The sequence below is a fragment of the Silene latifolia genome, chromosome 10 (genome assembly GCF_048544455.1).
Source record: "Silene latifolia isolate original U9 population chromosome 10, ASM4854445v1, whole genome shotgun sequence".
Lineage (NCBI taxonomy): Eukaryota > Viridiplantae > Streptophyta > Magnoliopsida > Caryophyllales > Caryophyllaceae > Silene > Silene latifolia.
The window spans coordinates 10,106,417-10,121,873 of record NC_133535.1 but is presented as its reverse complement, the minus strand read 5'-3'; the positions used below and the strand labels follow the sequence as shown (position 1 = coordinate 10,121,873).

Below are 15,457 nucleotides of genomic sequence, written 5' to 3'. Positions count from 1 at the left end.
CGACGGCGCTTATTTCTTCATAACGACTGCCGCTCTTGTCGAATCGACAGTGTGAGTCGGCGTCGACCTCTTTCTTCATAACGACTGCCGCTCTTGTCGAATCGACAGTGTGAGACGGCGTCGACCTCTTTCTTCATAACGACTGCCGCTCTTGTCGAATCGACAGTGTGAGACGGCGTCGACCTCTTTCTTCATAACGACTGCCGCTCTTGTCGAATCGACAGTGTGAGCCGGCGTCGACCTCTTTCTTCATAACGACTGCCGCTCTTGTCGAATCGACAGTGTGAGCTGGCGTCGGCTTCTTGGTCGAGACTGCCGCTCTTGCCGGGGGGACAGTATGAGTCGGCGTCTGTTTCTTCATAACTAGTGACTATGGGGAAAAGGAACGTTTAATTGGGAGACTTGGTCGTTTTTACATTAGATATAAAGATGCGTCGGGGTGTCCACAACCATTTCGGACACCTCCGCCGCTATACAGGGTCTACTGGTTCTACTAGTTCCCTAACGCCTTATCAGAGGCGCTCCTTCCCCGTCAGCCGTTAGTCACGTCCATGAGGTCGCCCTCCTGTTGCAGGGATGGGCTTTTCCCCTTCTCTGATTGCTTTGCCACTTTGAGGGATTGCATGTTGCATCCTCTGGCGGCTATCTGGACGTTGACCACTTCGTCCTTCTCGTCCTTGGAGACGAGTTTATGCGCTTCCCCCCGGTCCGAGACATACATTAGTGTCAGGGCCCGGATGGACATAACCGCGTCGGCCTCGCTCAGAGTGACTCGGCATATGAGGACGTTGTAGGCGGACGAGCCGTCAATGACGACGAACTCAGCTAGGATATTCTTAGCCGCATTCCCCTCGCCGAGCATCACCGGCAGTCTGATTGAACCCAGGGGTACCAGGCCAGCCCCGGAGAAGCTGTACAATGGATTGGTGCAGGGGCTTACGTCCTTGACCTTTAGGCCGAGGCTAAGGAAGCACTCCCTGAACATGATGTTCGTGTAGGCGCCTGTGTCAATCAGGCACCTCTTTACCAGGTGGTTGGATATGTCCAAGTTGACTACAAGCGGGTCGCTGTGAGGGGCGATGACTCCCTCGTAGTCCTTCCTCCCAATAGTCATATCTGGAATGTCAGGGGCGATCGCTGTGTTGGGCACAAAGTTGATGGCCCTTTGTCTGCTCGTTTAGATCTTTGTTTGTGCCCATTAGCTGACCCGCCGTTCTCGTTTCCCCCGATGACCACGTGGATCACTCCTATCCGTTGAAAGACGGATTTCTTATCTGAGCCGCTGGCGTCAGTCTTTTGGCCTTTGGCCACATACTTGTCGAGGCTTCCTTAGGATTAGCTCTTCAATGGCATTCTTCGAGATGCGGCGAGTTGTCGATGAGGTGGCGGTGCAACCGTGGTACTCACAGGACTGGCTCGTGTCGCCGTCTCCTTTTGGCTTGGGGGGCCGTTCCCACTTCTGGCCCTCGTTTCTGCTCAGGGCGAAGACCTCGGCGGCTGATGCGACCAGAGGGGTTTTATCATGGTAATGCCTTTGGTAAAACGTTCCCGAGCTTCCCCCGGCGCCCGTCGAGTCCTGTTTCCTAGCAGATCTGTCAGACCGTGACCTATTATTGTCACGGCGTCTCTCATAGGACCGTGACCCTTTATCGTCGCGGTGTCTGACATCTGGGTTGTCATCCCGACGGTTCTTCTTTTCTGAGGGCTCGGCCTCACTGGGGCCTACCCAGGTCTTGTGATAGTCTTCTACCTTGATGGCCTGGTCGGCCATCTTCCTAGCGGCATCTAGGCCCAAACCTCCGTATTTGATGAGCTCGTCTTTTAAGTCTCCATTTGGGAGGCCCTTCATTAGTGCGAAAGCTGCCAGTTCGGGGTTAATCTCCCGAATCTGCTGAACCTTGCCGTCGAACCTCTTTACATAGCTTCGTAGAGACTCGCCCTCCTCCTGTTTGATAGTTAGGAGGTCCGACGTCTCCACGGCTCTCCTCTTGTTGCAAGAGTACTGGGTTACGAAAGCGTCTCTTAGGTCGGCGAAGCAGTATACCGAACCGTCGGGAAGCCCCTTGTACCAATTTTGAGCCATCCCATGCAGAGTCGTTGGGAAGACTCGGCACCAGACCTCATCGGGCTGCTCCCATACCGACATGTAAGACTCGAAGGCCTCGGCGTGGTCGGTTGGGTCACTGTCTCCTTTGTACGTGAACGCCGGCAACTTCAGCTTAGTTGGCACGGCGGTGTCAAGGACATAATCACTGAGGGGCTGTCTGACCACGTGTCGAATGACACGCGGCGATCGGCTCCTCGCATTCCTAGTCCGGCTCCTCTCTTCGTAGCGGGAAGGACTCCTTCTCCGGCTCGGGCTTCTTCTCTGACTCTGCTGAGTCGGGCTTCTCTGGCTTCCCCGGTCTGCACCTCGTCGGTGCTGCGGCGATGCTGTCCTCTCGTGAGTACGGGAAGGGCTCAGGTCCACCACTAGCACTTTGGGCTCCTCCGGCGTCTTGGCATGATCTGCTTCTCCCAGTGCTCCGTTCAAGTTTCTCGGAGTCACGTTTTGGGCCCTGGTCTCTTGGATGGTTTCCGCGGCTCCCGTTGGTGTGACAGTGTGAGCCGGCGTACTCCCAATTAGGTCCAGGAGCATCTTCAGTTTTGCTATGTCAACCACCTGTCCCATGATGGTGACTGGTTGACAAAGCGACGGCGTGTCTGGTATTATCGGCATTCGAATTCCGGTTGGATTACTCCGCCGGTGGAGGGTCGCACGACTCGGTGTGAAAAGTATCATCTTGGCAGAGTGCGGTTTCGTCGGTCACTACTACTGTTCTTTGTTTTGACATCTTCTTAGCTTTTTTGGGTGGGTTTTTGTGTTTTTGTTTTTGTTGTTTGGGAATGAATGTGACTAGCTTCTAGTGTCTTTCCCACAGACGGCGCCAATTGTTCCGGGTGTAATTCCAGAGCAGATATTTGTTACCACTCGTAGCTTATAGAAAGACGTCCTTGCTTGAATCCTCCTTTGATCTCTCCTGAAACGATGAACAAACTGAGGGCTCGGCTTTTGCCGAGCGTACTCACTCCGACGCTCAAGTCAGTAAACTTAAAGGGCTAAGTATGTGTTACTTGACTAAACGTGTATTGTAGAGAGATAAGGGAGATATTACCAGATGAATAGTGGTTTTTAGGTTAATTTGTGGATCTCTTCCTCAATGAGGATTGAGGAGTATTTATAGGCCTTTACCTTTTGTCACGTAGTGGCCAAGTGGCCAAGTGGCCAAGTGGGCGGTGTGAAAAGACGGTTCTACCCTCGGCCGATGGACCTATGGCGAGGCGGCGAGGGATCTTGGATTTGAGTACGCGGATATGCGTCCCTTTGGATAGGTGCAGTAGGCCGAGACCAGTGTGACAGCCGATAAGCTTGCATCGGCTAATTTGTCTAAGTTTGTTTGACTTCTTTGTGGATACCCTTGACCTTGCTCAATATGTTGACTTGGTCAGCGGTGCAGAATATGCCCCATCAATAGGTTAAATCGACACGTTATTAATTTTCATATTTCACGCCTAAGCATTTTGATTGAAGGAAAAAAAATGTGTCTATTTATAAATTTTCTATAAAAAAAATTTATCATATAAGCTAATAATATGAGTTTATAGTTTTATTTTCTACAAGTAATTATGCGCTCAATCATTAATAATATTTCTAAATGAAAAATTTAGCAATATGTAATTTATGGGTATTTCAAATTTATTTTATTTTAATCAATAATAATATTTTAGAGTTTAATAACAAAATTATACTTTGATGAAAAGAAAATATGATAAAAGGATAATGCTTTAATGAAAGAAAATCAATCTTAGGCCTCGTTTGGTTGCCATACGGGAATTAATTTCCCGTGTTTTTACAAAACGCGTGAATTGGACAATTCACATGAATTGCCTAAAACACGTTTGGTTGGCATCCAGGAATTAAATTAACACGGGAGTTTCCAACTACCTAGGGGGGCTAGGTAATTGAACTCATCCATAATGGAGGAGTTGAGAACTAGGTAGCACCAAAACGGACACGGACACGGACACGACACGGACACGTGATACGGCATCCCATGAAATGTAGGACACGGGACACGCTATTTAAATTTAATAAAAAAACATATTTTATGGTTATAAATAACATATGATTTTATTTTTGTAATGTATTTGATACTAAATTTAGGTAATTGAAGGTAAAATTCGACCTTAACTATAACTAATTCTCATTTCTCACCAAAACCAATCTTCTAATCAATCTCTTTTGAAAATTTTTTCCTCGTGTAAACTATAACATTTTTAGGCGTGTGTCCGACGAGTGTCGGGTGTCCGGGTGTCCGACACGGTGTCCGACACGGGATGGCTAGTTAGGAGGAGTGTCCGTGCTACCTAGGTTGAGAATGCCTAGGAAAATAGAATTCATGGGATTTTGGGTAAACAAACAACTCCCATTTTCCCAATTCATGGGATTTTCCAATTCCCCCGTTTTTAATGAGGCAACCAAACGAGGCCTTATTTGTTTTCTTGATTAAGGAAGTGGTTTTGGAGGGAAAACATTTCATAATCCTTATTCTTTTAGTATAAGGGGATGTAACTTGAACTAATATGACATCAAACACACGAATTACTATATGGAAATACCGCCTTATTTGCCTAACGAGTTTATGTGACCAACACAAACATAAATAGCCAATAATTAACCGCTCGACCAAAAATGAACTGTTCCAAAAATAATCCGATCATACACATTCAAAATAGACGCGAATCCATAAAGAGCCGACCTAAAGTGCATAAAATACCTGAAATGACCAAACACATCCAAATTAGATGCGAACCCCTAATGACTCGGCAATGGCGGGAATCAGACCGCCATTGAAGCGAAGAAACTCTGTAATCACGATTCACGAAGGTCACAAGTTTTGTGAGAGTTAGGTAAAATGCACAATTTTTGATTCGAGATTACTCTCTTCTTTTTTATTTACTGTAAATCAATGATTTCCTGTGTTAGTTTCTGAAATTGCTGTTTCCTAAGCGTTATTATGAATATGATTTGTAGAATTTAGCTAGAAATTTACAAAATAATTGGCTAGGATCATAGTTTACCTGTAGAATTGATGTAATTGCTTGTTAATTGGAGTAATTGGATTTTGTTGATCATCGCCATGAATTCTTAAAACCCTAATTACTTAATTCTAGCTTGGAAATTCACTGCTCATACTTGTTTATGAACAATTATATGAATGTGCACGGCGCGCATACAAAATGATGATTGAGATTAATGTTGGAAGGGATTATTACAAGATAGGTAGTAAATTATTCCCGAGAAGGAAAACTTTTAGGTGTGTTTGGATTGAAGGATTTGGAGAGAAAAAAAAGGGAGAGAGAGTAGGGGATTTAAATTCCCTTATTTGGATAGCAAATGAGGGTGGAGAGAAATGAAGGGGAAAAGATTTGGAGGGATCCATTTTCCCTCCTCCAAAGCAAATTAAAATCTCTCCAATAGGCAAGATTTGGAGGGAATTGTATCCAAACACCCACACCCCATTTCCCCTCCCTTTCCCTTCCCTCTCTTTCTCTTCCCTCCTTCCCCCTCCCTTCTCTTTCCCTTCATTATTACAAGATATGTAGTAAATTATTACAAGATAGTTTACAGGTTACTTATTGCATTCGATTATGCTTCCAATTCTTGCAGATTGTAGTCATATTTTTATCTTCTGAATTGTATTGCCTGTTTTCCTGATGAAAATCAACCTCGGGTTCCTGCAATCATTTATATTGCAAGCAGCAGTAGTATCCAGTCAGCTGCTAGCAAAGCTTCTAATCAAATTGATTTTTCTTTTTTGAATAATTCATTACTGCTAAGCTATGTCTAATAATATGTGTAGGAGGAATGGAAGATTATGCAGTGTTGAGAAGGTTGTGTCTTGCGATTGAAGCTTACTTATGGCGTCTGTTACTTTCATTCGGTCATGTGGCAAATGCTTGGAGCATGCACTCCGACACTAATCAGGGAAACTATGCATTCCACTTTTCGAGGAAGTGCATCTTTGATTTCCAGTTTATCACCGGCTTCCTCAGTGAGATTATCTTCAAGTGATGGGTCTATAATTTGTAAAACTTGTTCAGGTAATACTGCCTCTGCATGTAAATGATGGTTGTTGTCTTCCTTGAGCATGGTGTCTGTTGGACTCTTTCGTGTCATGAGCTCTAGTAGCAATATGCCATAGTAATAATTGGCATAGAGAACTTTTTGGTGAATTAATTGAATTTTCTGTTAATTGTTTTATTGAATAGATTGTGCATTACTCAATAACGTGGGATTCGTGTTAGCACTTGATAAGTCTGGTATTGGCACTTAATGATACCATTTGTGAAAGAGAAAGGAGGTCACTAGGTTAGTGCTTCTGTCATTTAAGGAAATACATTCTACATCCTATTTTTTTCAGTCAATGCCATTGTACTTATAGTTTACAGAAGATAGTTTTTAAGGCTTTTTATGTTAGCCGAAATCTTCGCGTGGCATACTTATGTGTGACACAGCTATGAAACATAGACACTTTAATTTCAGCGAAAGATAAAACACAGGAGTATTTTTGATGAGATAGGCTAGTTTGACACTTAGGCACGCAAATATGTCAGACACTTCTAAGTTCAGTCGGGCTATCATGATGTATATATGTTGTGCCTTTATTTTGATGCAACAAGTCAACAACTGAATGGAAACACTGAAAGATTGCAGGAAGACTAGTCCTATGGTTGGCTATGAGAAGGTTGAGTCATGCTGTTTGAAGTCTGCTAATGGAACCGGTTATTCACATTCGACGGTGGGCCGAATGGGTGTAATTGTGTAAAGTACTTCAGGTTGTCATTCTGGAAATAATGCATTCCACTTTCGTTGAACGGCATTTAAGCTGCCCTAAGGTAAGTGTATGTCTTTGTATACTTCGTATTATTCGTGAATCATTTAAAGGTAAGCATTAGAATGAGGTTGCTAAAATCGTGTCTAATTGGGAAAATTCAAATTTTATCGAGTCATATCAAATTAATTTAATCAAATACGGCTGAAATCAATTTTATACAGGGTAGCTAACTATCAATGTGTAAGCATCACATGAATTATATTTTACAATCATTTTAACAACGGCTTGTTCAAGTTAGTTTTACTGATTTAACAACTATGTAAACTAAACTTTTCCATCAACTTAGGAGTACCATTAATGTGTAGATATTTTCCTTAAGAAATATATAATAAGATTATATAATCTTAGAGTAATTTTCAAAAGAGAAAAGTTAAGTATTCTCTTGAATAAGGATGTTTTTTTTTTTACAAGATATTAATAGAGATCTAACATTTTGAGGGCCTAGTATGTTATGAGCCATGGTTCTCGGAAGGTCTTGGAACCCCGCTTAGACGGCACTGGCTAATGTATGTACATCAACTTACGCACTCAAAAAAATACAGAGTAATTGAATACTCTCTCTTCCATGGAAATTTGTTTGCAACCTTCAATCTATGAGTTCTTCTTCGACGCTCAATAAATTTGTTGACAAACCCAATAACACATGTTTCAATGAAGAAAGTCCATTTAATTACCCAAAACGGGTTACCTGACAACAGCATGTAACATCCCCATGCAAGGCCCACCAACGTCTCACCTCCATACCCAATTAACATTACTTCCCTAGGTGACAAACTCAAAAAACCTCTACTTGAAGAACCTTCATGCTCATGTTTTTTCCTTGAGGATTTGGACACATTTTGCCCACATTCATGCAATGGAAACCCGCATAACCCACAATTTTGCGTATATGAATTTGCTTGAAATGTGTCAAAATTATTTGAATAGGGTATTTTTCCGACTAGCTAGTTGTTTGATACGTTGAAAACACCCATAGATGTTAAACTTGCTAATTCTTGAGGGATTTGACCATTAAGGTTGTTTTCTGAGAGGTCTAAAGAGTTGATCATCTTCAAATTCCCAATTGATGATGGGATTTTACCTGTAATCTTGTTGTGTGATAGGTTAAGGCTGTGAATCATGACTAAATAAAACCGTTGTTGGATACATCTAAAGTTGCGACTTGCGAGTTTTATAAATGATCTTTTGGTATTTCCTTTCAACCGCCAATAGGTATAACCATAGAGTACGAATATCCATAACGAAACATGCTACTTACACCAGAAGCCATGTAACGTCGTCCTTGTATGGTGATGTTCATCATTCCCTTGAAACCTCTGATGTAAGTTGCTGGTATTTCGCCAGTGAATCTATTGCTTGAAAGGTCAAGAATTCGTAGATTGGGAAACGGATTTTCGATTTTGTGTGATATTGAGCCGTGTAAACTGTTGTAGCTCAAATCAAGGACTTGGATTTGAGGGAGATTGTACAACCAAAGAGGAAACTCATCCTTAAACTTGTTGTTTCTAAGATTAATATGTTGTACGTGCACCCGGTTAAAGACCGTGAGACCATCCCTTCCAACCTGTTGGTACTCAGGTCTAAATACTGTAAACTAGAGCATTTGGTGAAGTTTGAAGGCAATGTCCCGACAATGTTATTTGACCCCAAGTTTAGGACCATTAGATCAAGGCTCATGTTCCCTACACACTTAGGAAACGGTCCCTCTAAACTATTGTTAGACAAATCAAGTAATCTCAAGAAATTTATATTGCATATTGAGGGGTTGATTGGACCGGAAAAATTGTTGTTGGCGGTGGCAAACCAAACAACTGTGGTTGGTGGGATTGGAAGTGAACCATGTAGCATATTAGAAGACAGGTCAATGAACCACAACGCTGTCCATGGGACATATTCTAGGCTCCCTCTAAAAAAGTTGTTTGACAGATCTAGTGCTTGTAAAGTATCCTTCCGTAGTTCTAACAGCCATTTGGGTAGTTTACCATGGAGGTTATTATTTGATAAGTCGAGGTAATTTAAGATGGATTGGTTTTTTAAAAGGTGTGGTATTTCATTCAAGTTACAAGAAGAAAGTCCTAGCTCGACTATCATTGGCCACATGCTCAAACTAGTATCGCCGTCATTACTGCCTCTTGTTGAAACAGTGAGATTATTTTGTGATAAGGTTAGGAACATGAGATTTGGAAGTTTTTGGTAAATGTTGTACAGACTAATGTTTCCTGTGATCCTGTTTACTGCTAGATCAAGAAATTCAACACTAGTACTTTCAATATCTTGAAAGAACTTACTCGGATAACCACTTAACCAGTTAATTCTTAAACTATAGGAACATAATAGTAATTTTTTTATATAGGTCGTGTAGGGTTTTCATATCTTATCGCGTATCCTTGTGAACTTCATGTTTTAACTCAAAACAGAAGTATTAATTGTAAGATAGTTGAGTCCGACCAATGACACATAGACGAATACCTCGATATTATGCCTCGCAATAGGTGAGATCGTTTGAGCTACGAGATAATTGCCTACGCATGAATTTTCATTATATATGCAGTTGTAGTATACTTGTATGTGCGGGATCGGATGCTCTTTATGTTTTCATTTATTCATCAAAATAGTGAATTAAATCATGACTTACTCCCTGCTTTACAAAAAATGGCAATCTCTGAAGATTTTCTTAGGCACATTTAGATGTTTTCATTGGTGTTGAAAACTTTTTTGATTGAATTTAATTGTGTTTGCTATAGAATATAAAATTACTTGATTGAATAGAATGCAGACTTGATACTTTTTGCTATAAGTTAGACAACTACTCTTAAGTCTTATCATATGATACCTATTTGGATTCGTTTTACCAGACGGAATATTATCATCTTAAACAAGAATTTGTGGTTAAAGAAAAACTTCAATTTCTAAGTTCTAGACATTATGTTGTTGATAAGAATTCTTTTTTATGTTTTTCCAAAGTGAGGCATATACTACGTGACAAACCCTTGATATTTGTTTGATCAAAATCTTTTCTCGTGCTTGATCAAATAGATTTAGACTTTAGAGCTTTATCCTTAGCCTACATTATAATCAAATGATTAGGACCGACGGAGTATACTTTGTAGTTTGTAGAGGTCAGCATCGAATTAACCGTAACTATGTGGATGTTATGCTTATGACAAGACACCAGCTACCAATGAAAAAAAACACTACTGAGTATTTTACATAATAAGTACTCTGTAATAGATTACATAACAATTTATTAGTCAAGTTTACAGCGCAGTAAACAAGAACTTGAAAGCATTTTACATTCAACTGGTCAATTCGTAGTCTTAATAATTCCATCTTGAATTTTCATTTCTGGATTATTGTATTCCTGATTGAAATCAACCTCAGTCGGTCAGGCCTCTGTAACCATCAGTGCTACAAGTAGAAAATAATGTTATCTTAGCAGAACTTATAATTAAATTGAAACTTTCAGCATAACTCGTGACTAGTAAGGTGTAAACGGCATAGGTATGTCTCATGATATACCTCTTGCAGGAAGATTACGCCTGTTTCTAGCATCCAGAAGGTTGTCTCTTGCTGCTTGAAGCCTGCTAGTGACATCAACTATTTTCATTCGTTCTTGTGGCAAATGATTCGAGCACGACACTCCTACACTGATCACAGTAGTAATGCATTCCACTCTTCGTTGATGCTCACCTTGGATTGCCCTTGGGTCTTCGGCTTCTTCGGTGAGGTTATCTTGTTCAAGCAACTTGTCCACAATTTGCAAAACATGGTCAGGTAATGCTGCTTCTGCATGCAGATGAAGGCTGTAGCCTTCCTTGAACATGCTGTCTGTTGGACTTTTTCCTGTCATTAGCTCAAGTAGGAGTATGCCATAGCTGTAAACATCGCCCTCTGTAGATGGCTGACTTCCAAGCCCATACTCTGAGATGTGAAACAATGACAGAACTTAGACACATAAATGGGGAGTAGATAGATAGATAAATAGGCAAGCCTTAGAACATTCATTTACTTTAGGGTTATTTGATAAGAATAATCTAAACTATCACTGGTCTGCTCAAAATAATCCCAATTATATTTTAACCCATATTAATCCGATTTTAGCAACCATTCCCCTCACAATGCTTGTAGTGAAGGGCAACCTGTTAAGCAGGTCATTCTTCCCCTTCACTGATTTCAAACGTCCTTTCACCCTTCATCATCCTCCTTTTACTCTTTACTCATCTCCATCCTTTATCTTTTTTTTTTTCCTGTGATGTAATAATTAATATTAATGCTCAAACAATTACATTCATTTCAAACACCAGTGAAGTACAGATTTTGTTGAGCACTTTCTGTGCAGTGGGCAAGGAAGCTTTGACTATCAAATTGTTTACAAATTTGTACTCAAAAATGCTGCACATTTCACCATTGAAGCAAGAGTTTGATTCTAAACTCTTTGACTTTGCATCAACTTCAACACCTTTATTTTCATAGCTAATATCATACTTGACAATATGATTAGGAGTTTGTATTTCATCAGCCCAAACACAATCAAATGAGCACTCAATGCCATCATCAACACCTTCATGGCTTGATTTTACAAACATTTGACATTCATACACGATATGGTCATCTGCCTTGGGATTGTCTAAATCTGAATCATCCTCAATTTGTGTAGTAGGAGAAAAACTTATTGATAGTCATTTTATCAAACACCTTCTGTGCATTAGGAGTTTGAGTGTGACACTTCACTAAAACTTTTTTGAACGAATTTGATAGATGAATTCAGATTAGAGACCGTGGTTAATGTCGGAACTATATTTCTAGGGTTTACCTCAGAAATTGAATTATTAATACTATTATTATTACAATTAAGTATAGAAATTGATTTATTGATGTTGGAAGTGACAAGATTTTTTAGAAGGGGAGGAACAATCTGGGGAAATAGAACTCGGGAAAATAATCTGGATTTTGTAAATTGAAGAAGATTATGAAATGGGCAGTGATCAGATTTGGGGAAAAATAATCTGGGTTTGCAAATTGAGGAAGAAGAATGATGGTTTACAAAGTTAAAGGTAACCTACAAAAAATCAAACTTAACTGGTAATAACAAGTCACACCTAAGGCAGGTGCAGTAGAAGTAATATGATTGTTAAAATCAGAATATTATGAGTTAAACTATAGTTCAGATTATTTTGGGAAGACCAGTAATATTTTGGATTATTCTTATCAAATAACCCTTTACTTTAATAATTTATTAGCTAGCCAACCTTGCTAATAGGTGCATGTATGAAGTGGTCGATTTTAGATAAGAAGAAAGTATTACAGCAATCATTTTAGGATCAAGGTCCAGGGATCTACTGAGTTTATGCATTTTAGTCTTTTGATGATAAGTTTATTTCATGGTGTTTTTCAGACTAATTATGATTAGGAATCACACTATTATTACCTGGAGCAGCGTAGCCTATAGTGCCCTTGATTCCGATTGTGCTAGTTTGATTTGGATGTCGAGGTTGAATAAGAAACCTTGCTAATCCAAAATCTCCAACATGAGCGACCATGTCATTATCGAGTAATATGTTGCTTGGTTTCAAGTCGCAATGCACTATTGGAGTTTCACCCTCGTGGTGGAGATAACAGACTGCATGCGCCACATCAATTGCTACATCCAACCTTTGAGCAAGGCTCATGTTTCCATGCACTCCGTGTAACCAGCTGTCTAGACTTCCGTTGGGCATGAACTCATATACTAGTGCTTTAAAATCATTTCTCTGAAAGTCAATGCTGGAACAAGCTGTTATAACGCCTACCAGATTCCGATGACGGACATTCCTCAACGTGTTACACTCTGCCATGAAGCTCTTAGATGCACTGCGGTGTTGCAAGTTGAGAACTTTAACTGCAACCAAATTTCCATTTAAAATCCCCTTAAACACGGATCCAAAAGAACCCGTCCCAAGTAGATTCTCTAAAGAAAAACCAGCCGTTGCTTTGAGTAGCATGTCATAAGACACTTTCATAGTTGCTTTCCCCATCATTGAATCTAATAAAAGAGGTGTGTTTTTCTTTTTGATACATGCCAGGTACAGCCCTGCGGCCCCTACCGCCATGGCGACCGCCCCAACAAGTGCACTGATGATTGGAATGATCCCCTTACTCCTTTTTGTGCGCCGATTCTCAATGCATTTAGGTAATTGTAGCTGTTTAATTCCTCCACAAAGCCTATTATTGCCAACAACAAAGAACCCACTTGCATTTGCAAATACTGAATTCGTTGGAACTGTTCCCACAAAATCGTTGTAAGATAAGTTAAGGTAGTATAATTGTGAAAATTTCGAGAAGAAAGACGGAATTGGGCCAGATAAATTGTTTCGAGAAAAGTCAATTTCTTGGAGGCTAGCCAACGAAGCAAAGGATGAAGGAATATTTCCATGGAAGTAATTTCCATCGATGAAAAGGTATTGAAGGTCAAAACATTTACCAAGATCACTTGGCACGACACCTGAAAACTTATTGTTAGACACTTCTAAGTCTTCTAGGTTACTTTGTTTACTCATTTCCAAAGAAAGGGAGCCTTCCAAATGATTATGAGACAAATCTACACTGAGAAATGAAGCAGACCCTTCAAATAGCTCATTGCTCAAGGTTCCATTGAGTTCATTGTATGCTAAATTCAGGTACAACAAGCTTTGGCAGTTACCAAGGTTTGGAGGTATATTTCCTTCCAATAAGTTGTCATCTAAATAAAGCTCACTCAAGTGTGATAAATTGCCCAAGGAATTTGGGATTCTCCCTAATAATCTGTTGGAGAACAAATAAAGCATTTCCAGTTTATAGAATTTCCCAAGATCGGGCGGAAGAGAGCCAGTTAATTTGCAGTTTTGCATAGTTAACTCCACAAGATTGTTGAGATTGGTAATACCTTCAGGAATTATTCTAGTTATCAGATTATCTTCGATACTCAACATGTTCAAAGAGGTGGAGAGATTCGCAACAGATTGGGGTAATATTCCAGAAAAGTGATTTGATCCCAACCCTAGGGCAGATAATTGGCTGCAGTTAACTAGTGTAGCTATGAAGTTTATATCACCCTCTAGGTAGTTCTCCACAAAAGATAAAACAGCTAGGCTATGTAAATTCCCAAAACTATATGGAACCCTACCCGTAAAACTATTGTTATCAAGATCAAGAACTTCTAGTTTTGTGAGGTTTAGTATTGTGATTGGAATTGATCCTGAGAAGTTGTTTCCCCAGAGGTTCAACCATTTCAGATGTGGAACAGTGAACCCAATATCTGTGGGAAGTTCTCCATGTAGTCGATTGTCAATACATTCAACAGTTTGAAGGGAGGAGAGATTGAAAAGTGATGTGGGAAGTGTGCCTGAGAGTTCATTTACTCCAATTTCAAGGCGAATTAGCTTTTCCAGCCTACCAATACTGTTTGGGATAGGTCCAGTGAATGAGTTGTAAGTAGCAGATAAAAATACTAAAGAAGTAAGGTTTTGTATGATGTCAAAAAGAGGGCCCGTAAGATTGTTATCGTGCACATATAGATATTTTAGTTTTGACAATGCTCTTAATCCGTGAGGTAGTTTTCCCTCGAGCTTGTTGTAGCCTAAGGATAAAATTCTGAGGTTAACACAATTAGATATGTTAGGTGAAATTTTGCCGACAAGTGTGTTGTTATGTAGCCATAGTTCTTGCAGCCTAAATGCATGACCTAATTGATAGGGGATATTTCCATATAGACTCTTATTGTAAAGCTTAATGATCTTAAGAAAGCTCAGGTTTCCTATGGAGGGAGATATGGTTCCTACCAAACCTCTTGAACTCAAATCTAATACAGTCACTCTGTTATGTTTGCGTCCACAAGTAACCCCCTCCCAATTACAATGGTTCATAGTGTTATTCCATGAGCTTAAAACCCAGTCAGGATATTTCACCAGTTGGCTCTTGATGGCCAACAATGCGACTCGGTCAGTCTCATTTCCTGGTAATTTAACACTACTCATAGGGTCAGTTGCTGTGACTTTTTGAATAGCAAATATAAAGATGATAAGAAAGATTGGTTTGCTACACACAGAAGACATTACAGTTGAACAATCGTCATGGGTTTTGAGGTAAATCGGTTTCATTTTGTGTCGTGCTGTTTTATGTGTGAGATGCTCTTTAATTGCCAGTCTCTTAATTAATATAGACAGTCAAGTACTTAAATCATGATTATTTCTTTGATTTATATCTTTAACATAATTAACAATGTGATGAATTTCTTCTTGTGGAATTGATTGAATAATCTGTGTTATAATATTGAATATAATGCGCATTACTGCCCAACAATGTTGAATTTTTGGTAAAAGAAAGAGTCTGATTTATCAATGTAATGATTTGCTTTGCATAAGAGAAATGAAGTCAGTGCTCCACTCAAGGAAAGATTTCCATATCTAGAAGCGTTTTATTATTATTTTAGTAAAATCTTTTGTTTGATAATATGATTTTTTCCATGACGGTCATTTGCTATCATTTGTTGTCACTGCACCAAC

The 15,457-nt window shown here is 40.0% G+C and overlaps 1 protein-coding gene across 1 annotated transcript; it reads right to left on the bottom strand.

Annotated features, from left to right (window-relative positions):
• Window positions 1-5,977: 5,977 nt before the first annotated feature.
• Window positions 5,978-15,007, bottom strand: LOC141607002 (uncharacterized). The gene is made up of 4 exons (XM_074426380.1): window positions 12,367-15,007; window positions 11,344-11,571; window positions 10,458-10,859; window positions 5,978-6,225 (listed from the first exon to the last, which is right to left on the bottom strand). Exons 1-4 carry the CDS (start codon window positions 15,005-15,007, stop codon window positions 5,978-5,980), a joined length of 3,519 nt encoding a protein of 1,172 aa, XP_074282481.1.
• Between the last annotated feature and the right edge of the window lie 450 nt (window positions 15,008-15,457).